Below are 20183 nucleotides of genomic sequence, written 5' to 3' on the forward strand. Positions count from 1 at the left end.
CAATAATGTAAGTTATGCCATAAAGTTCATTTTTGTTCTTAAAGCATTTGAATTATCAGTAACTCGAAGCAACTGTGGCTAAATATAGAATTTATCTCTTCTTTCAATTTTACCAATATTGCATTTTTTTAAAACAATTCAATCACTTCTGACAAGCTTCAGAAGCAAGCTTCCGACTTTCTGTGGTACTTGAACACAGCAGCTTCAATGAAGTGGGAAAACAGCTTTGAACAGATTAATATGTTTCTCAAGTAAAAATACCACTGCCAGAAAATATTTCATGCTTGTTGGCAAGGAATTCAATTGATTTTAACAGCTTCCAATAAATTCTGCAAGCCGTCAACCAAATAGGATAAGAATTTGGTCATCCTTATTTGAACTTATGAAGGTTTACGCAACAGTTCTGTAGTTAATTATGTGTAATTTATCATGGTTTAAATAAAATAATGATCTTCCTTTTACCCTAGGTTGTTGCTGTTTGGCAGGAGATATGGACAGTACAATTGGATGACTTCTTAGGCCTAGGAACTGAACAAATCTTATTGCTCCCTTCGGCAGCTTGCACTGTTGAAGACTGCTTCAAAAGTTTTGTCTTAACTGATCTTGGTGAATTCATTCACAATGTATGTTTCTACTTTTATTTAATTTCTGCATTTTTTTAATTACTTCTGCAGTTTAATTTTGCTTCTCTTCTGTTCCTCCACCTACCTATATTTTCATTTCCTTGCCGCTTCAAGGAAGGCATCCCAGAAGCCTCCTTTTACCAGCTTACCTACTGTCATGCCACTTTCTGGGATCTGTAAAGGTCTCTCACTTTCTCTACTGTTCTCAATACCCACCTGCTTATTGTGTATTTTTTTGTTTGCCCTTTCCAAATGCATAACCTTACATTTCTCCAGATTGGAGTCCAATTGTCCATTTTTTTACTCACCCATGAAGAGAGATTAAATTGGCATGTGGGATCCTGGACTATAAATTGTGTTCAAGAATATAAAGACATTTCATTACAATGAACTTTTGTAGAACACTAATTCAGTTGCAACTGCAATCTGCATCCAATTCTGGGGACCATATTTCAACAGAGAGAATATAATGGTTTTAGAAAAGATGCTGGCGAGGATACCCGCATGACAACATTATGATAAATGCCGTTGTTGAATGGAGACATAAACCGGAGGAGATTTGAGGTGCCAAGCTATGCAGAAGTGTGGGAGATGGCCAGCTGGCAGTCTTCTCACAATTAAATTATGGGCCAATGCAAATTAATAAAACTAGCCCCTTGCAATATAGAAGCTTACATGTGTGCCACTTCCACAGGAACTAACAATTACTTTTACTGCTGGTCTTTTTAAATACTTCCACTGTCATTATCCTCTAATTACTTCTTAAAATATTTTTACAATCTAGGTTAACTCTGGACATGCTGAAGATAATGGAACACAAACTTATGACAAGGGACATGTAAATTATTACCACACGGTCCAAGCTCTGGAGGCAAGATTACAGGTTTGTATAATATATAAAATGTATCTTTTGTTTGTCACTTCAATAATCCAGTTTTTTAAATAACATAACAAAGCAGATGTAGACCAGTCAACCCCTCAAGAATTTTCATACCATTTAATAAATCATAGTGAATTTCTGAATCAACTCCACTTTCCTGCCAAGTCTCTATTGCTTCTTGACTTCCTCAATACCCAAGTTGCCTGTGACCAATGGAGTGCCACAAGGATTGGTGCTGGGTCCACTACGTTTTGTCATTTACATAAATGATTTGGATGCGAGCATAAGAGGTACAGTTAGTAAGTTTGCAGATGACACCAAAATTGGACGTGTAGTGGGCAGCGAAGAGGGTTACCTCAGATTACAACAGGATCTGGACCAGATGGGCCAGTGGGCTGAGAAGTGGCAGCTGGAGTTTAATTTAGATAAATGTGAGATGCTGCATTTTGGGAAAGCAAATCTTAGCAGGATTTATACGCTTAATGGTAAGGTCCTAGGGAGTGTTGCTGAACAAAGAGACCTTGGAGTGCAGGTTCATAGCTCCTTGAAAGTGGAGTCGCAGGTAGATAGGATAATAAAGAAGGCGTTTGGTATGCTTTCCTTTTTTGGTCAGAGTATTGAGTACAGGAGTTGGGAGGTCATGTTGAGACTGTACAGGACATTGGTTAGGCCACTGTTGGAATATTGTGTGCAATTCTGGTCTTCCTCTCGGAAAGATGTTGTGAAACTTGAAAGGGTTCAGAAAAGATTTCCAAGGGACCGAAGGGTCTGTTTCCATGCTGTACATCTCTATGACACTATGACTCTATGTGTAGATTGAAGATTTAATATGCTCATCAACTGGGTATGCATGACCATTTGGGTCGAGAATTCAGAAGTTTTACAATGTTCTGTATGAAGACATATTTCTCCTTAACACAGTTGTAAGTGGCCAACCCTTTATCCTGAAGATGTGGCACATGGTTGTAGACTCTACAATCTGGGAAACAACCTTTGGTCATTTATTTTCTTGTGTCTTTAAGAATATTACATGTTTACGTGAGATCACCAAACATTTACTAATCTTGGATAAAAACAAAGTGCTAGAAAGGATCAGCATAATTTGTGGAGACAAAAATGTCAAATTTGACTTTGTAGCAATGTAAGCTCAATATAGATAGTACATTAATAAATCAGGTGCATTTTGAAGGAGTTAAGAAAATTGTACAAGAGAAAAGTATAAAACCATGTCAGATAATATTTCTCCCAGATTGTAAATAATTTATTTTGATAACTAGAACTCGTAAAGGTAATTTAATTAAAGTTTAAGTATGTGCTGATATAATACAGGTAAAGTTGCCATTGTTTTAGTGGTGGTGGTATAACCTGAAGGTATAACATCTTTTAAGTAGGAACAGGTTGGAAAGGAGAATCCTTCAAAGTAATCTCAGCCGAAACTGGTGGAATTGAACTCTCACTGGTGGCATTACTGTGTATAACAAATCAGCCATCCAGCCACCTGAGTTAACTGACCCCCATGCTACATGTGATAAAAGAAAACTGGCTACTGACATTGAGATCTGAAACAACAGCAATTAGATTAATCCAAATTTCACTGCCAACATTTCCTAACCTGCTGCTGTTGTTTGATCTCTGCCTCTGAACCTCATGTGCTGAATAGTATTGAAGAGAAGTATTTGCATATAGATTGCAAGGAAAGTTAAAGATTACAAATTTTTGATATCATTTTAGGAAATACCATGTCATAATTTTAGTTGTTTAATTCATGTGTGAATTGGTTGTATCCTTTAGAGCTACCTCGATTCTGTTTTTTAAAAAAATAAGCACTACATTTCAGTACCTACTTCTACTTTACATAAGTCTGGATAGGGTTAGAAAAGATCACTGTAATGCAATATTGGCAGTGAGCCAACACAAAAATGGAAATGATCTACTAGTGCTGAATCTGTTCAAATGGATAATTCAAACAGCTAAACAAATGTGACAATAGATTAATTTCAATAAATTCTAATCCTTTGGAACATGCCTACTGGGGTTACCAGAAAGAATCTAATCAAAATCCATTCATGGTTCAACAGAGAAACAGAAAAGATTATGGTTATTTGGGAATGAGAAATTATTCATATGCAGTCAATTGAGATTAAACTACCTCTTCGGTGACTCCTGTTTAAAACTTGACAAATTAAATCTTCAATCTTCTGAGGTGATGACAGTTTTCCATGGAGATGGGTTTTTATACTCAAAAACAAAAATTACTGGAAAAGTTCAGTCGGTCTGGCAGCATCTGTGGTGAGAGATCAGAGTTAAGATCCGGGTCCAGCGACCCCTCCTCAGAACAGACTAGCTTTTTAGACTCCTTGCTTTGATTTTGTGTCCTTATTAAAAAAAAACTAGAGCAGAGAGTTTCTGATTTAATCTCGGCAGTCTGAATGAGTGACCTACCTGTACATGTTCTAAGTATGCTGAAGAGTCTGACATTATTTGTGAAAGTATTTAAATTTACTTCCCAGAAGCTTGTAACATGAATCAATCAGTTTTGGTAGTGGAAACCTTTCTATTATAATGAGCTTCAGAGTCACATTATGCAAGGGGTGTTCTTGGCAATGCATAATGTTCCCTTTTTTTTAAAATCAGTACGCTATAAAGAGAATCTGCTGCTTATATGTATTTATATAATTATGGTGTGTATGTATATAATTTGTGAATTTGAGAAAATCTTTTTGAAACTTTTCGAATGTTTTCCATCTGCATTCATTTATTGACTCATAGTCATAGCCAATACTTTTTAATTTTTTTAAAATGCATTTTTAATATGGTTCTTTCAAGAAAAACTAGATGGACACTTGACAAAGTCTATCTGAAGGTGGGGTGAGAGCGAAAAGAGAAATTATGGCAATTGACATTGCCAGCTGGTCTGATATATTCACACAGCTCAGTGTGCTGCCCACATACTGGAGGAATGCACAACAATGTCTTAAGAAAATTACAAGCTTTCTGCACTCCTCAAAGTGATGTGGCAACCATTATCTGTCAGCTGCCTCACTCTAACTTTGGCATTGCACCTATCTGCAGCCAAGGCTCACAGTCTATCAGTTTCACTATTGCATACAGCATCTTCCCTCAATGGCTCTCACACTCTGTTCACAAAGCATTCCTGCCCGCTATGCATCTTACTCATTCTGAACATAGCTCCTCCAATCCTGCACCATCACTAACATTATAGGAGTAATTGACAAGGCCAACACAAATCATCAAGGCTCCACCATAAGACATAAGGATCCCAAGACCGCATCTAGATGTAGTGGATGGGTAAGGAAAAATAAATCTCTGAGGTCACAGATTAATTGAAATAGGGACTCCAGGAGAACAGATAATGATTGTTTATTTCTTGCACTTATGGAGAAAAACTCTAACGCTGATCTAAGATTACTCTGCTGAATCACAGAACACCTTCAAGTTTTATATAGTTTACAGCATGTACGTTATAATTACAATTCCCACACATTAACATACTTGTGTCCCATATTGTCATTGTTTCCTACAGTTTTTGGAGACATTATGTGTTCCTCACGCAAATCTTTCAGTGGCATAGCTTTGAGATAGTCTGGACAGTCTGGATGCCTTGTTTATTAGTTTCTGTATGATCACAAAACTCAGTTAACTGGATGGTTGGTTTGCAGTGCAAAATAATATCAACAGCATGAGTTCAACTCCCACGTGAGCTAAAGTTATTATGAAGGATTCGTCTCCTCAATGTTCTGTGAAGAGGTCACCCAGTTTGCATTTGGTTTCTCAAATGTATGGTAGGCCACATTGAGTGCAGTGAATATAGTACACAAATTTGGAGGAAACACAGGTGAAGTGCTGCTTCACTTGCAAAGACTGTTAAGTATGGTTGTAGACAAACAGGACTAGAGGGCTTATGTACAGTTAATGCTTTCGTTGCCAACAAGTGGCTGATTAGTTTATGAGCTAGTGATCAGTTATCAATGACAAGGCCAACAGCTATGCAGTTGGTTCTCAAGCTGAATAACTTGGGGCTGTGAATGAGATACAGAAAAGATATCACATCTCTCAACAGTTTTGGAGCTGTCTCTGTTTTTTGCAATACAAGCACATGAAACCTGAAGATAAGCAATTTATCTTTCTTTCAGTTGCTTTAAACTGTGACTTTTAAATTATAAGTCAGGCATTTCATAAGCCTTTCTTTCTCTTTCACTGCACCTTCTCGGTGGGTGTAACACTGTATTCTATACGTTGTTCTGCTACCTGCTGCTCTTCATATTGTACGATCTGCCTGTGCAGCAGGGAAAGCAACACTGTTCACTATCTTGGTACTTGTGACAATAATAAGTCAACTCAAAGTGAACCATCTGTAATGATTATAACAAGGTCATCCAGGTGGATGAGGTAGAATGAGTTCCCTGATTGGAGCTGTTACCCTGGTCCAATCAGGGAGCCCTGGCTGACAGATATAAACAGGAGTGTCAGGTTCTGTTCACTCTGAGAGCTGGCTCTGAGGACGTCTGGCCAATGTCAAAAACTATGCACCTGTAAATAAAGGGTGACTTGGTAACAGGATACCAGACTCTGTGGAGTTATTTCAGTGGCGACGAGAGAAAAAAATACATTCCTGAAGAAATTCGCTCCAACAGTTGTCTTTGAATTGGAGTATGTACTTCTGGCATCAAGCAGTTATTTGAGAAGGTTGAGTCATTTGATCCTGCCGTTGAAGAGTCAATCTTAATATCTGAAAAGAATGTACTATTTTCTTCTAGGCAAATGATATTAGGGCAAATGAAAAGCAATGAATAATTCTTCTGACAGCCTGTGGGTCTGCAGAGTTTTAGGTTATGAGGAGCCTAACTTTTCCTGAGGCACAAGATACTAAAACCTTTTTAAGAGTTGACTAATTTGTGAAGGAATATGACTCCAAGCCGCCTCTAATTCTGAGATGTTGCCAGTTTTACTTGGCGGTTTGAGAACCAGGGAAATCTGTGTCAAACGTTTGACGACATTAAGAAGACTGGCAGAGGCATGTGACTTTGGTTTAACATTTAAGGAGATGCTGAGAGACCATGTGGTATGTGAGCTTAATTATGTAAACATGCAAAAGCACCTATTGCTGGAGTCCTACTGGACAAAATATGGCAATGGAGCATATGAGTTACAGGGTATGCTGATGGAAGTGGGCACCCTCGCCAGTCCAATTTGAGCTTAGGGGGCTCCACGTGTGTGAAGGCAATTACACAGCCTCACACAGGACGTATCCTGAACAGAGGGATTCTTGGTTCACTCACAGTAAAACTCCAAAATAAAGCCAAGCCTAAACTAAATGGTTAAAGTTTTGTTCAGGCTGCAAACCAGCAAGCCATTGTAATTGCTGCTGGTATGTGGATTTGAAATAGCAAAAGATTTCCACTATGCCTGAATTGAATAAGAGAACTAATAGTCCTATATCCAAGAGAATGCACACCTCAAAAACCCAAATACATCCAGCTTGGAATAATTAGAATTGTTTAGCAACTTTCAAATCAGAACTAATCAACATAAACATCTAGTCAGATGGTCACCTGGTACTAATGGAGGTTGATACTAGCCTGGCTGTATCAGTGATTGCAGAACCAGTCTTTAACAAAATTTGCATAGGACTCTAATCCTTGAGTTTGCGTAATACCTCTGCTCGACTGAGAAAATTAAACCAGGACATTTACAGATTAAGGGTACAACATCTGTTCTGGTCTCATAGGAAAAACAGCTGAATTAGTTATCACTGATTGTTGTAAAAGGCTCAGGCTCAAATCTTTTGGGGTGAAATTGGTTGAGAAAGTGTTACCTTGATTGGCTCAACACTCTTCCATTAGAAAATGGCTGCCCTCAGGAAGTCATAGGGACCATCAAAGGAGCCAAGGCCACTTTACAAGTTGACCAGGAAGCAATTCCATGATGCTGTGAGGTTCGTCCAGTGCTATTTTCCTCACATGCTAAAGTAGAAGCAGAAATCAGGAGGCTGAAAAGTGAAGGAATCATCACACCAGTACAGTTTATGGGATGGTTAGCACCGGTCATATCGATTGTGAAGCTTAGCGGACTGTGTTTTTTTCTTATGTGGGGATTTTAAACAAACAGTAAACTGCTTCTCGCAGCTGGATAAATACCCAGTCTCTTGCATAGAGGACTAATATGCAAAAGTTGGTGGTAGGAACTGGCCTTCACGCAGCTGGACATGAGTCACGTGTACCTGCAATTGCGGTTAGACAAGGATTTCCAGAAGTTTACTACAATTAATGCCTTTAATGCTTTGTACCAAAATGTGAGACTGCCATTTCAATGTCATCAGCCTGTGCCATTTTCAGCGATGATGGACTACATTTAACAAGGTCTATCCCAGGTCACCATTTATCTGGATGACACGCTAATAACAGTGAAGATCAATAAAGAGAAAGTAGAAAACCTGGACATCGACTCTAGTTGTTTATTCAAGGTGGACATATGCATCTTCCAGGGACCCCAAATGATTTACTTGGGCTACAGAGTTGACAAGACCGGGTTACACCTATTGCAAGATAAAGTGAGGGCACAAAAGGTGCCTGGCTCCTATTTCTGTACCAGAGCTTAGATCTTTCCTTAGATTGGTGAATTATTACGGAAAGTTCATAATTAATCTGGCCTCCATCCTGGCACCCTTACATTTGCTATTAAAAAAGAATTGGTCTCGTAGCCTTTAGGGAAGTGAAGAAGCAGCTGTCATCGTCTGCGGTATTCATATGTTATGGATCTAAGTGAGATGTGATGCTGACATGTGATGTCTCCCTAAATGGTGGCGTTGACTCACAGGTTGGAGAAGAACGTCTAGTCACTTATTCTTACCAGACTTTGTCTGATGTATTGTGCAAACTTGCCCTGATAGAGAAAGAAGGTTTGGCAGTCATCTTTGGTCTGACTAAGTCCCACCAATACCTTTATGGACATAAATTTGTAATAATAGCAGACCACAGACCCCTACTAGGACTACTCAAAGAATACAGGGCCGTGTCACCCATACTTTCAGATGGAATTCAACAATGGGCTCTCATTCTAAGTGCATAATTACAAGTTGTAACACCGTTTGGGACACCATTTAGCAAATGCAGATGCCTTGAGCTGCCTCACAATAGCAGATGCTGCAGCCACTGGAAAAATCCATTCTGGTTTTAAACTTTCTGGACATCCTTCCGGTCACCACTGACAATGTAAGACTGTGGGTATAAAAAGATGGGGCCCTGTAAAACTAAAACATCTGCTGGTGATGGGAAAAATAAAAGGGCCATCGTAACCAGAATTGAAACATTTCTGGACCTGGCGAGACTAGATCGCCATAAAGAATGGCATTTTATTGTGGGGAGCAAGAGTGATTGACCTGATCAAAGGTTGCTGCCAGACACTGGTTAAACTCTAACAGGATCATCCAGGGATATCCAAAATGAAGATATCTTCATGTCTGGTGGCCAGGATTGGATGCAGACTGAGGTAGTGCTAAGCAAGGACAAGAATTACTACTACCAGTTCCCTCCCATTCATAGCCGGGTATACCTGGACCTGGTTACAGGTGGACTATGCCCGCCCTTTAATGGGCTCAATCTTCTGAGTCATTGTGGACAACCACTCAAGTGGTTGGATGTGCATCGAGTTTATTTGTCAAAAATGAGGATAACTGTAGAAAAGTTGCAAGCATTTTTTTGCAATACAGAGGAATCTCGATTATCCGAAAGAAAAAGGCAGGGAGTATTTTGTTCGATTAATCGAATGCCAGATAATGTAGTTTAGCCAAGCATCGGGGCCTTGCAATCTTGCCAGGTTATCCAATATTCAGTTAATTGAATGCCAGATAATCTGACACTGACAGAATTATTGGTCAGCATTTACCAGCAGGGAATTGGAGTGTTTCCTAAAGTCGAATGGCATTTGGCATATAAGGACAGCTCCATACCATCCATCGTCCAATGGTCTGGTGAAAAGAACAGTACGAACTTTGAAAGCAAGCTTAAAGAAACAGCCTCTGGCTTCACTCAATACCAAACTATTCGGTTTCTATTTGATTATTGGACCATCCCTTGTGCAACTACAGGGATAGCTCCAAAAGAGTTGCTGATGGGGTGAAAACTCACTCCAGGTCCAGTCTGATTTTCCCAGACCTGGGGATGCAGGAGAGTGAAATGGCACCAGGGATGCTAGTGCTGGACACAACCCCTCTAAGGGCATTTACTTCGGGGACAGTGTTTAGATGTCGAAACACTGAAATGATTGTGCTTGTGTGAGAGGAATGGTCAATGCAAGGTCAAGTCCTGTGATGAGCAAAGTTTGAGTAGATGAGGCGGTCGTGACCAAGCAGATGGACCACATAAAAGTTGCAAACAAGATACGAGTAAAGCATGCACAGTCCCTCAGAACAGAGGGAAAGGCTGTCGGAACCTGTGGGATCTCCCCCTCCATCCAGCATCAAAGAATCTTCTCATTCTGAGATGGATACTGTGGATGTTACTGGTTCGACACTTTTACTGCCTGAAGAAGAGGATGCTTTTATTTTGAGATGTTCAGGGTGCAAGTTGCGGGCTGCACGCCATCGATATTGGAGGCTGAGTCAGAGGAACTGGACCCAGTGTGAAAATGCCCCAGGAGAGGCTGCAAGAAAAAAAAAGCCTTAAAGGGAGAAGGATAGCGTGATTGTAATGAGGGTAACCAGGTAGACCTCATAGAATATGAGATCCCTGAAAGCGGCTGTTAATCTGGCCCAATCAGGAAGCCTTGGCTAACAGATATAAACATAGTTGTAGGCTGTGAACTGAGTGTTAGGGCCGATTGCCTGCCCCTCTTCAGTCGTTATGTCAGAGCCCGGGTGTCTCTGGACTGTTTGATCACGCAGCATTGCCCTCTAAGAAGAGCACTGCTTGTCACTGGCCACTTGTGTGTTTCCTTTCTTCCTGGTGGTGGAAATTGAATAAAGAATTGTACAGAGTGTCAGAGGTTCTGCTCACTCTGGGAGCTGGCTCTGAGGAAGCTGGATCAGTATCAAGGACTCTTCTTGTGTAAATAAAGGATGACTTGGTGACAGGATACCAGCCTCTGGGAAGTTATTTCACCCAGTACCAGAGGTTCTGTTAGCTACCTCTGAAGAGACCGGACCACTGTAAAGTAATATGCATGTGTAAATAAAGGATGACTTGGTATGGGGATACCAGACTATATGAAGTTATTTCATTAACTAAGATCCAGCTTTCTGACAAGCAAGAGAATCTTAAGAATCATTTCCAGAACCTTGGAGCTGTCTTCCCAGTCTTTCATTTTGTCCAAACACCAATGTTCTTTTGTCTGTGTGTGTGTGTAAAAGATGGAGTTTATAAGAGGAGCAGAATAATATGCAGATGATTCATAATCAGTTATTTGTAGCTTGAGTACAATTACCTAGAATAAATAGCAATTTTTATTAAGTACAGGAACTTGAGCCATGCTGGGTTCAAAAACCAGTTAAATTACAGAACCTTTCCATAGTTCATAAAATGTTTCACTTTTGTGATGTCTCTTGGGAGTGGTGTGTCTTGATTTCCAGCGCATAAACCCAGTGAGGGGTAATACTCTAATATTGGCATCACTGCAATAGGACATGGAGGTTTCCAACAAGCAAGCCCCTGGGATGCCTCTGTATGGACCTCCAACTGACTTTATCCAATGTTTGCAGCACAAGCCATACCACAGAAGTACAATAAGAGATGATAAATGCAGTAGGATTGCTAACTTCTTGCCTCCCTCCCCTCCTCTCCCCCCCCCCCCCAAACTCATTCAAAATACACAGCATTTCATATAAGAACGTTTTAAAATGCTTGCAGTGCAATATGAGAAGAAAGCAGCTCCATGTCCTTGTTCAGTCAATGACACTTAGAATGCATTTGAAAATTGTTGACCACAGGTGCTGCTTTAAAAGTTGCCTGTTATCAATTCTGCACTAAAAGATTGCTACATTTCTCTCCATAGTTTCCTAACTTTCTTGTCATTTGGCACACCCTTCAGATGCTGGGAAATTTTCACCCATGATGGTTTTTGGGCATTGAGCTGTTGCAATCCTTTGCTCTCCTAATTTTTCATCCATTGCTTTCAGCTCGGCCTAGCCTCTCTTGAAGAACTACAACAACTATTAAGAGCTAAAGAAAGAGTTTTACTTCAGTCAACCAAAGCTCTAACAAGCCTTCTTGAAGGAAAGCAGTCTATCTTGCCACCAGCTGAGGAGGTATGGCATTAGTAAATACTAGTAACATTTAACTGCTCAGACAAATCTTTGAACAAATGCATAACAAGTTTGTGCTAATATATGTCATGTTGATTATAGTACCAGTAATGTATTTGTCAAACTCACATTTTAAAAAAATTACAAATCATAGTACTAAATTCAGAATTTTTTGTAATTCCATTTGACTGAAGCAGTAAATTGACATATAACAATTTTGTGTAAATTTCAAATTTAATAGTCTACCTTTGTGTGTTTTTAAATAGCTTAAAGTTATTCTCTTCAACCCAAATGAATTTAAATCTAATAATTAGTAATCAAAACCTTGTATTTTCATAGGAAGGTTTGGTTTCTCTTTGGAATGAAGAGCAGCTGGACCTGCGGCCTCTTGTAGAGCAGGCTTGTCCTACCAGTCAGGTGTTAAACTACCCAGTACAGAAGATCTGGCAACGCATTGTGGATAACAGCTGGATCGTAGGGATACAATTATCTGAATCTGTCAGCTTGTAAGTAAATTGGACAAAAACAAAGGCACATTTGTTCCAATGTTGAACGCTACCAGTGGTTAATGAAATGGAACTTCAAAATAGAAAAATAAGCAATATTAATAATCAATAGAAAAATATTAAAGTCTACAATTTTTATGTGATTCACATCAGGTGCAGATTTGCTGATTTTATTCATTTTTGTAAAACCATAATTCACGTACAAACACACAAATTATAAGCAAGAGTAAGCTGTTTGTCCCTTGAGCCTGCTACATCATTCAGTAAAATAGTGTCTGGTCTGATTGTGGACTCAATTCTGCATTCCTGCTGATTCAGAATAACGTTTGGCTCCTGTGCCAATCAAAAATGTATGTACTTCTGCCTGAACAAAAAGGATAACTCTTCCTCTACTACTCTGGAGAAGAGAGTTCCTACGACTCATGACTCTCAGAGAGAAGTATTTTTCCTTAACTTTGTTTTAAATAGAAGACCTCCTATTTTTAATTCTTCCACAGGGGAAACATTCTTACGGTATCTAGCCTGTAAGAGCCTCTCTTGTATGTCTCAATAAGATCACCTCTTATTCTTCTAAACTTCAGTGGATGGAGACTAGCTAATCTAACATTTGCTCATATGGTAACCATTACCACTCTAACTATCAGTTACATTAATCTTCTCTGTACTGGCTGTAATGCATTTACATCCTTTTTTAAATAAAGAGACCAAAACTATACACTACTTCAGATGTAGCCTCATCAATTCACTTTGTCATGAGCAAAATATCCATATTTTTATATTTCATTCCATTCGTCTTCCTAATTACTTATAACTGCATGTTATTTTTGTGATTTATGCTCCTGGACACCTAGATTGCTCTGTGTCTCTATTTAAATAACATGCAGTCAACCCAAAAATGGCCTGTTTAAGTCTACTCTCTGCTTACTGGTAACTAAATAAACCTCAGTCTACTGTATTATGTTATCCCCTATATCTTGAGGTCTTATTTTGTGCAGTAATCTTTAATATGCCACCTTATTAAACATCTTCAGGAATTCAAGTATAGCACATCTACTCCCATATGCTCCTCTTGGTCCACATTGCTTGTTGCTTCCTTAGAATAAATTAGTCCAAAATGATTTCACAAAACTTTCATCAAAACAAATTGTCTGTCTGATTTTGTTGAGATTTTCTAAATACTGCTATATCTTCCTTATTAAAAGATTCCAGCAGTTTGCCTCTGACTGATGTTAAACTAAAACAGGCGTGTAATTTCCATCTCACACTCTGTCTCTCTCAGACATTCTGTCTTGTTTTTCTCTCCCTTCCTCCCAAATTAGGGAATCACATTTGTTATTTTCTAATCCAGTGGAATCTTGCCAACATTGAGAAAGTTTGGAAGTTACAACCATTTCATCTGCTATTTTAGCAGTCTCTTTTGTTAAGACTTTAGGAGGAAATCCATCAGCATCCAGGAACTTCTCAGCTATCAGTTGTAATCGTTTTTTCAGTTTATTTGCCCTAAAAAGTGTTATTGTTTTAAGTTCCTCCTTCTTGTGTGATGTCAGTTCTAACATCTACAGTGAAAACAGACATAAAATATCTGTCCAGTACACCAGATATTTCCTTATTTTCCACTACTAATTTCCCAGATACTCATTCCAGATGATCAAAACTCACTTTTCTTTTTTAACATGTGTAGAAACTCTTGTTTTTTTGGTGTGTATTTCCAATTAGCTTTCCCTTGCACTCTTAAGTTCTCTCTCCTTATTAATTCTTTAGTCATTATTTGCTGTTCTTTGATATGTCCAATCTTCTGACTTGTCAATCACATTTGATGAACTACACACTTCGCTTTAATTTTGCTTCTATCTTTAACTTCCTTAATTAGTCACATCTTATGAATTTTTTCTAGGAGATCTTTCTCTGTTGTCAAAATTTATCGCTTCTGAGTATTCTGAAATATCTCCTTAAATGCCTGCAACTTCATTTGTGCTGACTTATCCCATTATCTAATTCCCTAGTTCACACAGGTAGTTCTGTCATCATGTCTTCACAATTGCCCTTATTTACATTTAAAACACAAATCGTCTATCCATTCTTTTCTTCCTCCCCATGAATGTAATATTCAATCACATTATCATCAGAGTCACATAGGAAGCTTACACTTTGAATCATTGATAAGATTCCCTACAGTATGGAAACGGGCCCTTCAGTCCAACACTGACCCCCTGAAGAGTAACCCACCCAGATCCATTCCCCTACTCTATATTTACCCCTGATTTATGTACCTAACACTACGGGCAATTTAGCATCACCAATTCATTTGACCTGCACATCTTTGGATTGTGGGAAGAAACCGGAGCACCCAGTGGAAACCCACACAGTCACCCAAGGTGGGAATTGAACCTGGGTCCCTGGTGCTGTGAGGCAACAGTGCTACCGATGAGCCACTGTGCTGCCCCAAAATGTCTTCACAATTGCCCTTATTTGCATTTAAAACACAAATCTTCTATCCATTCTTTTCTCCCTCCCCATGAATGTGATATTCAATCCCATTATCATCAGTCGCATTGATTAATCCAGTCTCATTGTTCATAAGCAGCAGTTCTAAAAACACACCGTGAACTCATCCTCCAGGCTACCTTTGCCAATCTGGTTCATCTACATGTAATTCTAATCACCCACACTTACCACCATACATTTCCTATAAGCCCCTATAATTTCTTCCAGTGTTGCTGTCCTACAGTGTGGTTACTTTTTAGTAGAACTACAGAGGAATCTCGATTTATCTGGTGTTCAGTTATTTAAATATTGGATTATCCGGCAAGGTCACGATGCTCAGCTAAACTACATTATTTTAGATTAGATTAGATTTACAGTGTGGAAACAGGCCCTTCGGCCCAACAAGTCCACACCGACCCGCCGAAGCGAAACCCACCCATACCCCTACATTTACCCCTTACCTAACACTATGGGCAATTTAGCATGGTCAATTCACCTAACCCGCCCATCTTTGGACTGTGGGAGGAAACCGGAGCACCCGGAGGAAACCCACGCTGACACGGGGAGAACGTGCAAACTCCACACAGTCAGTCGCCTGAGTCGGGAATTGAACCCGGGTCTCCGGCACTGTGAGGCAGCAGTGCTAACCACTGTGCCACCGTGCCGCCCCAATTTGGCATTTGATTATCCGAAATTCAATTAACCAAACAAAATTCGATTGTCCACCTGTGTCCTTCGGATAATCAAGGTTCCTCTGTGTATACCACTACTACAAACAAACTTCCCGTTTTGTATTTCTTATTTCTACTAAACCTTATTTTGCATCGTGATCTCCAGACTAAGGTTATTCCTCTTTATTATACATGTAATCTTTAACTAACAGAATTACCCCTTTTTTCATTTTTTTCCCAGCTTCCTATCCTTTCTAAATATCATATATTTAAGTCCCAGTTTTTGTCAACTTGGAGCTATGCCTCTGTAATGGCTACCAGGTCATACATATTTTTCTGTTTATCCTGTCCAATCACAGATAGTAAAAGCAACAATATTATTCACAAATCTTGGGCTTATCTTTGGCATAATTTTTAAACTAGGAGAAAGTAAGGACTGCAGATACTGGGGATCAGAATCAAAAAATGTGGCACTGGAAAAGCACAGCTGGTCCGGCAGCATCTGAGGAGCAGATGAGTCGACATTTCGAGCATAAACATAATCACATTTCTGATGAAGGGCTTAGCTCAAAACATCGACTCTCCTCCTCCTCGGATGCTGTCTAACCGGCTATAATTTTTAAACATACTAATTATATTGATTTAGTCATACAATGATGAGAACAATTCTAACTTTAGAAGTGGTATAACTCTTGATAAATATGTAATACATCGCAGTATTTAAAGTTCACCCTCTGCCTAATAAATGATTGAATGAACACATTTTTTTACTGTTCAGCGTAATACTTTGTTACATGGATATATAATCATGTGGGAAACATTAATAGTGATTGATTAACTGTAGAAGGTTTCTGGAGTGTTCGCTCCTCAATCACGTTAAAGTCTGAATTTTCAGTATTTGTTATTTTTACATAATAGTAACATCACTAAAGATAGGAATGAAAATAGATCATTCAGCCCCTCAAGCCCTTTCCGGTATTCAGTGAGATCATGCTAATCTGTGGCCTAAATGTGCCTTTGGCGGATACCCCTTAATATCTTTGTTTAACAAAAATTTATTCATCTCAAATTTAAAATTAACGACTGATGCTGTATCCTCTGCTATTTTTAAAACAGACATCTGTCTTAAACAATCTGATTCTAATTTTCATTAATGAGCTGTTACCTTTTTGCTGCAATTTGTATTTCATTCCTGCTCAAGCAATTAACTTCCTAATTTTAAATAGTGCAGGTGAGAAACTGTGCAAAGAAACCAGAATGTATTTTGCATGAAACTACACCTTAAAATGAAATTAGATATCCGAGTCAGTTATAAGAAACAGTAGTGAGAACTAAAATGTAGGCAATCCAAATGAAAAATTAAGGTAGATTGATTTCTTGAACCTTAATGTGCATTGTTGTCCTTTAGTAGTCTCAACTTAGTTTATAATGATAATACATGCAAAATCTTTGTATTGTTCTTTGCAGAAATTTTGACTATCTGAGTTTGTCGCTGGTGATGGATCATGACTTTACTGCTGCTCCAGTGATTCAATCTCAAAGTAAAGTATTGAAGGTAAGCAGATCCCCAGTGTTGGCATCATTTCACCAATATCCATCAGAACCTCCACTGAAGAAACCAAGACTGGAGATGCAAGATATACATGCTTTGAGGAGCAGCCATAAGGAAGACCCGTGTTTTCAGACTTACAAAGATCATACACAGACCATCACAGTTGTCACCGACTTGTCGCCCCTGCTGATATACAATAATATTCATTGCTGTGTATTACTACATGGTACAATGGGTCCTATTCAGAAAACTGAATTAACAACAAGAGAGAAGATTATATCATGTGGCAGAGTTTCTTTAAACCTGGAGGACATCTGGAATGAAAAGTATGCAATAAACTTGTTGCAGAATCCTTTGCTATGTACAGGTAACTATATTAGTTTTTAACTTAAAATAAGTTTTTGTAAACATAGGGAACGTTTTATTATAGAGTCTCTCAAAAGGTTAATCTTAAAATAGAAACTGATTAGATGTTTATAAAACAATTAAGTATTGTCACCTGGGGTTTCAATACGATTCCATTAGCCAACTTACAATAATTTTCATATCTAAAGCAAATGTTAATTTTCCTGACAAACTTTAAAATGACATCACAAGTTGTAAAGTCAGAATCTTATAGATGCTGAAAATCATTTCAAAGAAAACAGGAAATGCTGGAAATACTTAGCATTATCAGCAAAACGGGGGAAAAGTGTTAATTTTTCAGGTCAATGACTTCTAGTCAACCCAGAACATGGTAAGAGATTTAAGCATGTGCAAAGGCAGGGAAAGTGGGGGTAAGTATATAATTTTTGGGATTGGACACAGGATAGATGCATTGACAAGATGGACAATAGTGCAAGGTGAATGCAAATTGTTATGGAATAAGAAAGAAACAAAAGAGGGGCTAGAGAAATGTGTAAATAAAAATGAGCACCAGCATTATGATCTGATTAGATGTTGAGGTTAGAAGGCTAATTAAAATGTATAGTGATCTTTCTCAGCTCTGTTGAGCTTCATTGAAACTGTGTTAGGGCTGGGGAAAAAAAGGTCAGATTGAGAGTGGTGCAGAGAGTTAAAACAATAGGTGCCATGATGATCAAGGTAACACTTGTGGCTGTAACTGAGGTGTTTCACGAAACAACCACCCAATCTGCATTTTGGCTCCCCAGTATGGAAGAGACAACGTTGTGAGCAGTGAATGCAATGCACAAAACTGAAAGAAATGCAAATAAATCACTGTTTAACCTCAAAGGTTTGCGTGGAACTTTAGACAGTGAAAATGTCAGAAGTAGAAGGGCAAGGATGACATCTCCTAAGTGCATGAAAAAATGAAGAGATGATTGGAGATTATTCAGGAGTGACCAAGGTATTGCAGAGGGTGTAGCCCCTGTAAAATATTGAAAGGAGAGGGAAAGTTATGCTTATTAATGGGATCATGTTATAGGTGGCAGAGATATCAGAGTCAAAGACCAGAAAGCTCCCTGAATGACATGAACAATGTCAAGTTGGTTTGGAAAATGTGGCAACCTTGATAATGATGAAATTCTCAACATAGAGAAAAAAATGTCAAATTCTGCAACCAAGTTTTGAACTGCGAGACAGATTCTTGCTGGTGTGTTGGAAGAAGTCTGTTTGCATGTATAAGCATCTTATTAATACCTAATCTCACCTCAATAATATAACTTTCATAATGTCTTATTTGCTGAAGAGAAATTAGGAAAGGCAATTCATATTTGATCCTCAGCACGGTTATCTCATGACTCTAACTTGCCACTTGCTCCTCTTGCCATCCATCTTGGATAGTAGTCACCAACTGCTGCAGCCCTTACCTATGGAGGCAGGCAGTGGACACATATCAGCCTCACTGCATCGTCATGGCAAACCTCCAATCTACCTGCAATGTACAGTTCTGTGCTTCAGTGCTGTACACCACCACCATACATTACAGTGCACTTGCCAAGACATTTTGCACACAAGGGCACCCAATTCATGAATTGGACTGGATGTATCAATGGGCACCTCACTTGCTCTCTAATCACTCACTCAATTTGGGCATGCTTGGATGCTCAAAGCATTTCTACCTTGCCTTGCCTTGCCTTTCTGTACTTTCCTCCCCCTCAACCATAGGTATAAGGCTTACATCTTAGAGCAGGTACAAAGCTAAGTAACTTGCTGCGCCTGTGAGCAGCTGTCAGTCAGGCGAGTGAACATGTTGCTGTACAGCACTGTGATACATCAGCATTTGCCAGCTGCTTATGAAGCAAACACATTGCATACGCTTCAGCCAGTCAGACATGTCTCAAAAAGAAGTCACCCTCAGCAAGGGGATGGGAAACAGCTTCCAATGTAAGGGTCATGAAACAAAAAGTTAAGGACATCTTCTTATACCAGGCTAGGACATGGAAACAGTCCATCTATTCTGCTCAATGCCACATCTTCCAGATGAGCAGGCCAAAGTGTCATTGCAGACGGAGGATTTAGTAACAGTTACACAAAGTTTTATCCAACTGTGCCAGATAACATCATTCATCACATTGCCTTATTTCGAGGTTAATGCTGCAGCCTGGTCAGTAGGCTTTGACAACATAGCTGATTTCTTCTGTGATAGATTATGCACAGGTCATATTGAAAATGCCATATCATAATGCAGCTGATTTACCTATGATCATTTTTACCACATCTTAGAAGTCTGTGCCAGGTATTCTGGGACCTGTAATGATTCCTATATCCTTGTGAACCCCTGTGTTCCTACTTTGTTTCAAGAGCTGGCTGACATTACAAGATCAGTCACTGGGCGACCAGGGCTACTCATCAAACCATGGGTAATGACTTTGTTATACAACCCTTAGAATTAAAACTGATCACATACAATGCTTCTCATTATTCCACCAGGTTAATGGTGAAGCAAATGGTAGACTTGCTGAAGATGTGATTCTGATGCTTGGATTTGTCTAATGGGAGCTTATAGTACAATCCAGACAATGTGTGCCACGCAAAGTATACTGTACCCTGCACAATTGGAGTAGGCTGAAGAGGTAGGAGAGTGATAACAATTTTCTGAGGAAGAAGGCAAGGACATTGCACAGGAGGAACACCTCCTTCTGCATGATAGAGCATTGCAGTGTCAGGTGTAACAAGCCAGAAACAACTTAATTAACACCTGATTTCAATAGATGTGAGCTGGATGCAGTGATCACTTATTGACTGTAAATTTATAGTTGACCGAA

General features: G+C 39.1%; 1 protein-coding gene across 3 annotated transcripts in view; it reads left to right on the forward strand.

Annotated features, from left to right (window-relative positions):
* fancb (FA complementation group B) overlaps positions 1 to 20183 on the forward strand; it is a 37761-nt gene that overhangs the window by 5628 nt on the left and 11950 nt on the right. For all 3 annotated transcript variants that reach the window (XM_060833463.1, XM_060833461.1, XM_060833464.1), the window contains exons 3-7: positions 468 to 623; positions 1408 to 1506; positions 11636 to 11764; positions 12101 to 12267; positions 16890 to 17341. In XM_060833463.1, coding sequence (XP_060689446.1) covers positions 468 to 623; positions 1408 to 1506; positions 11636 to 11764; positions 12101 to 12267; positions 16890 to 17341 — 1003 coding nt within the window. The remainder of the gene's footprint in view (positions 1 to 467; positions 624 to 1407; positions 1507 to 11635; positions 11765 to 12100; positions 12268 to 16889; positions 17342 to 20183) is intronic.

Source organism: Hemiscyllium ocellatum, chromosome 12 (assembly GCF_020745735.1).
Source record: "Hemiscyllium ocellatum isolate sHemOce1 chromosome 12, sHemOce1.pat.X.cur, whole genome shotgun sequence".
Taxonomy (NCBI): domain Eukaryota; kingdom Metazoa; phylum Chordata; class Chondrichthyes; order Orectolobiformes; family Hemiscylliidae; genus Hemiscyllium; species Hemiscyllium ocellatum.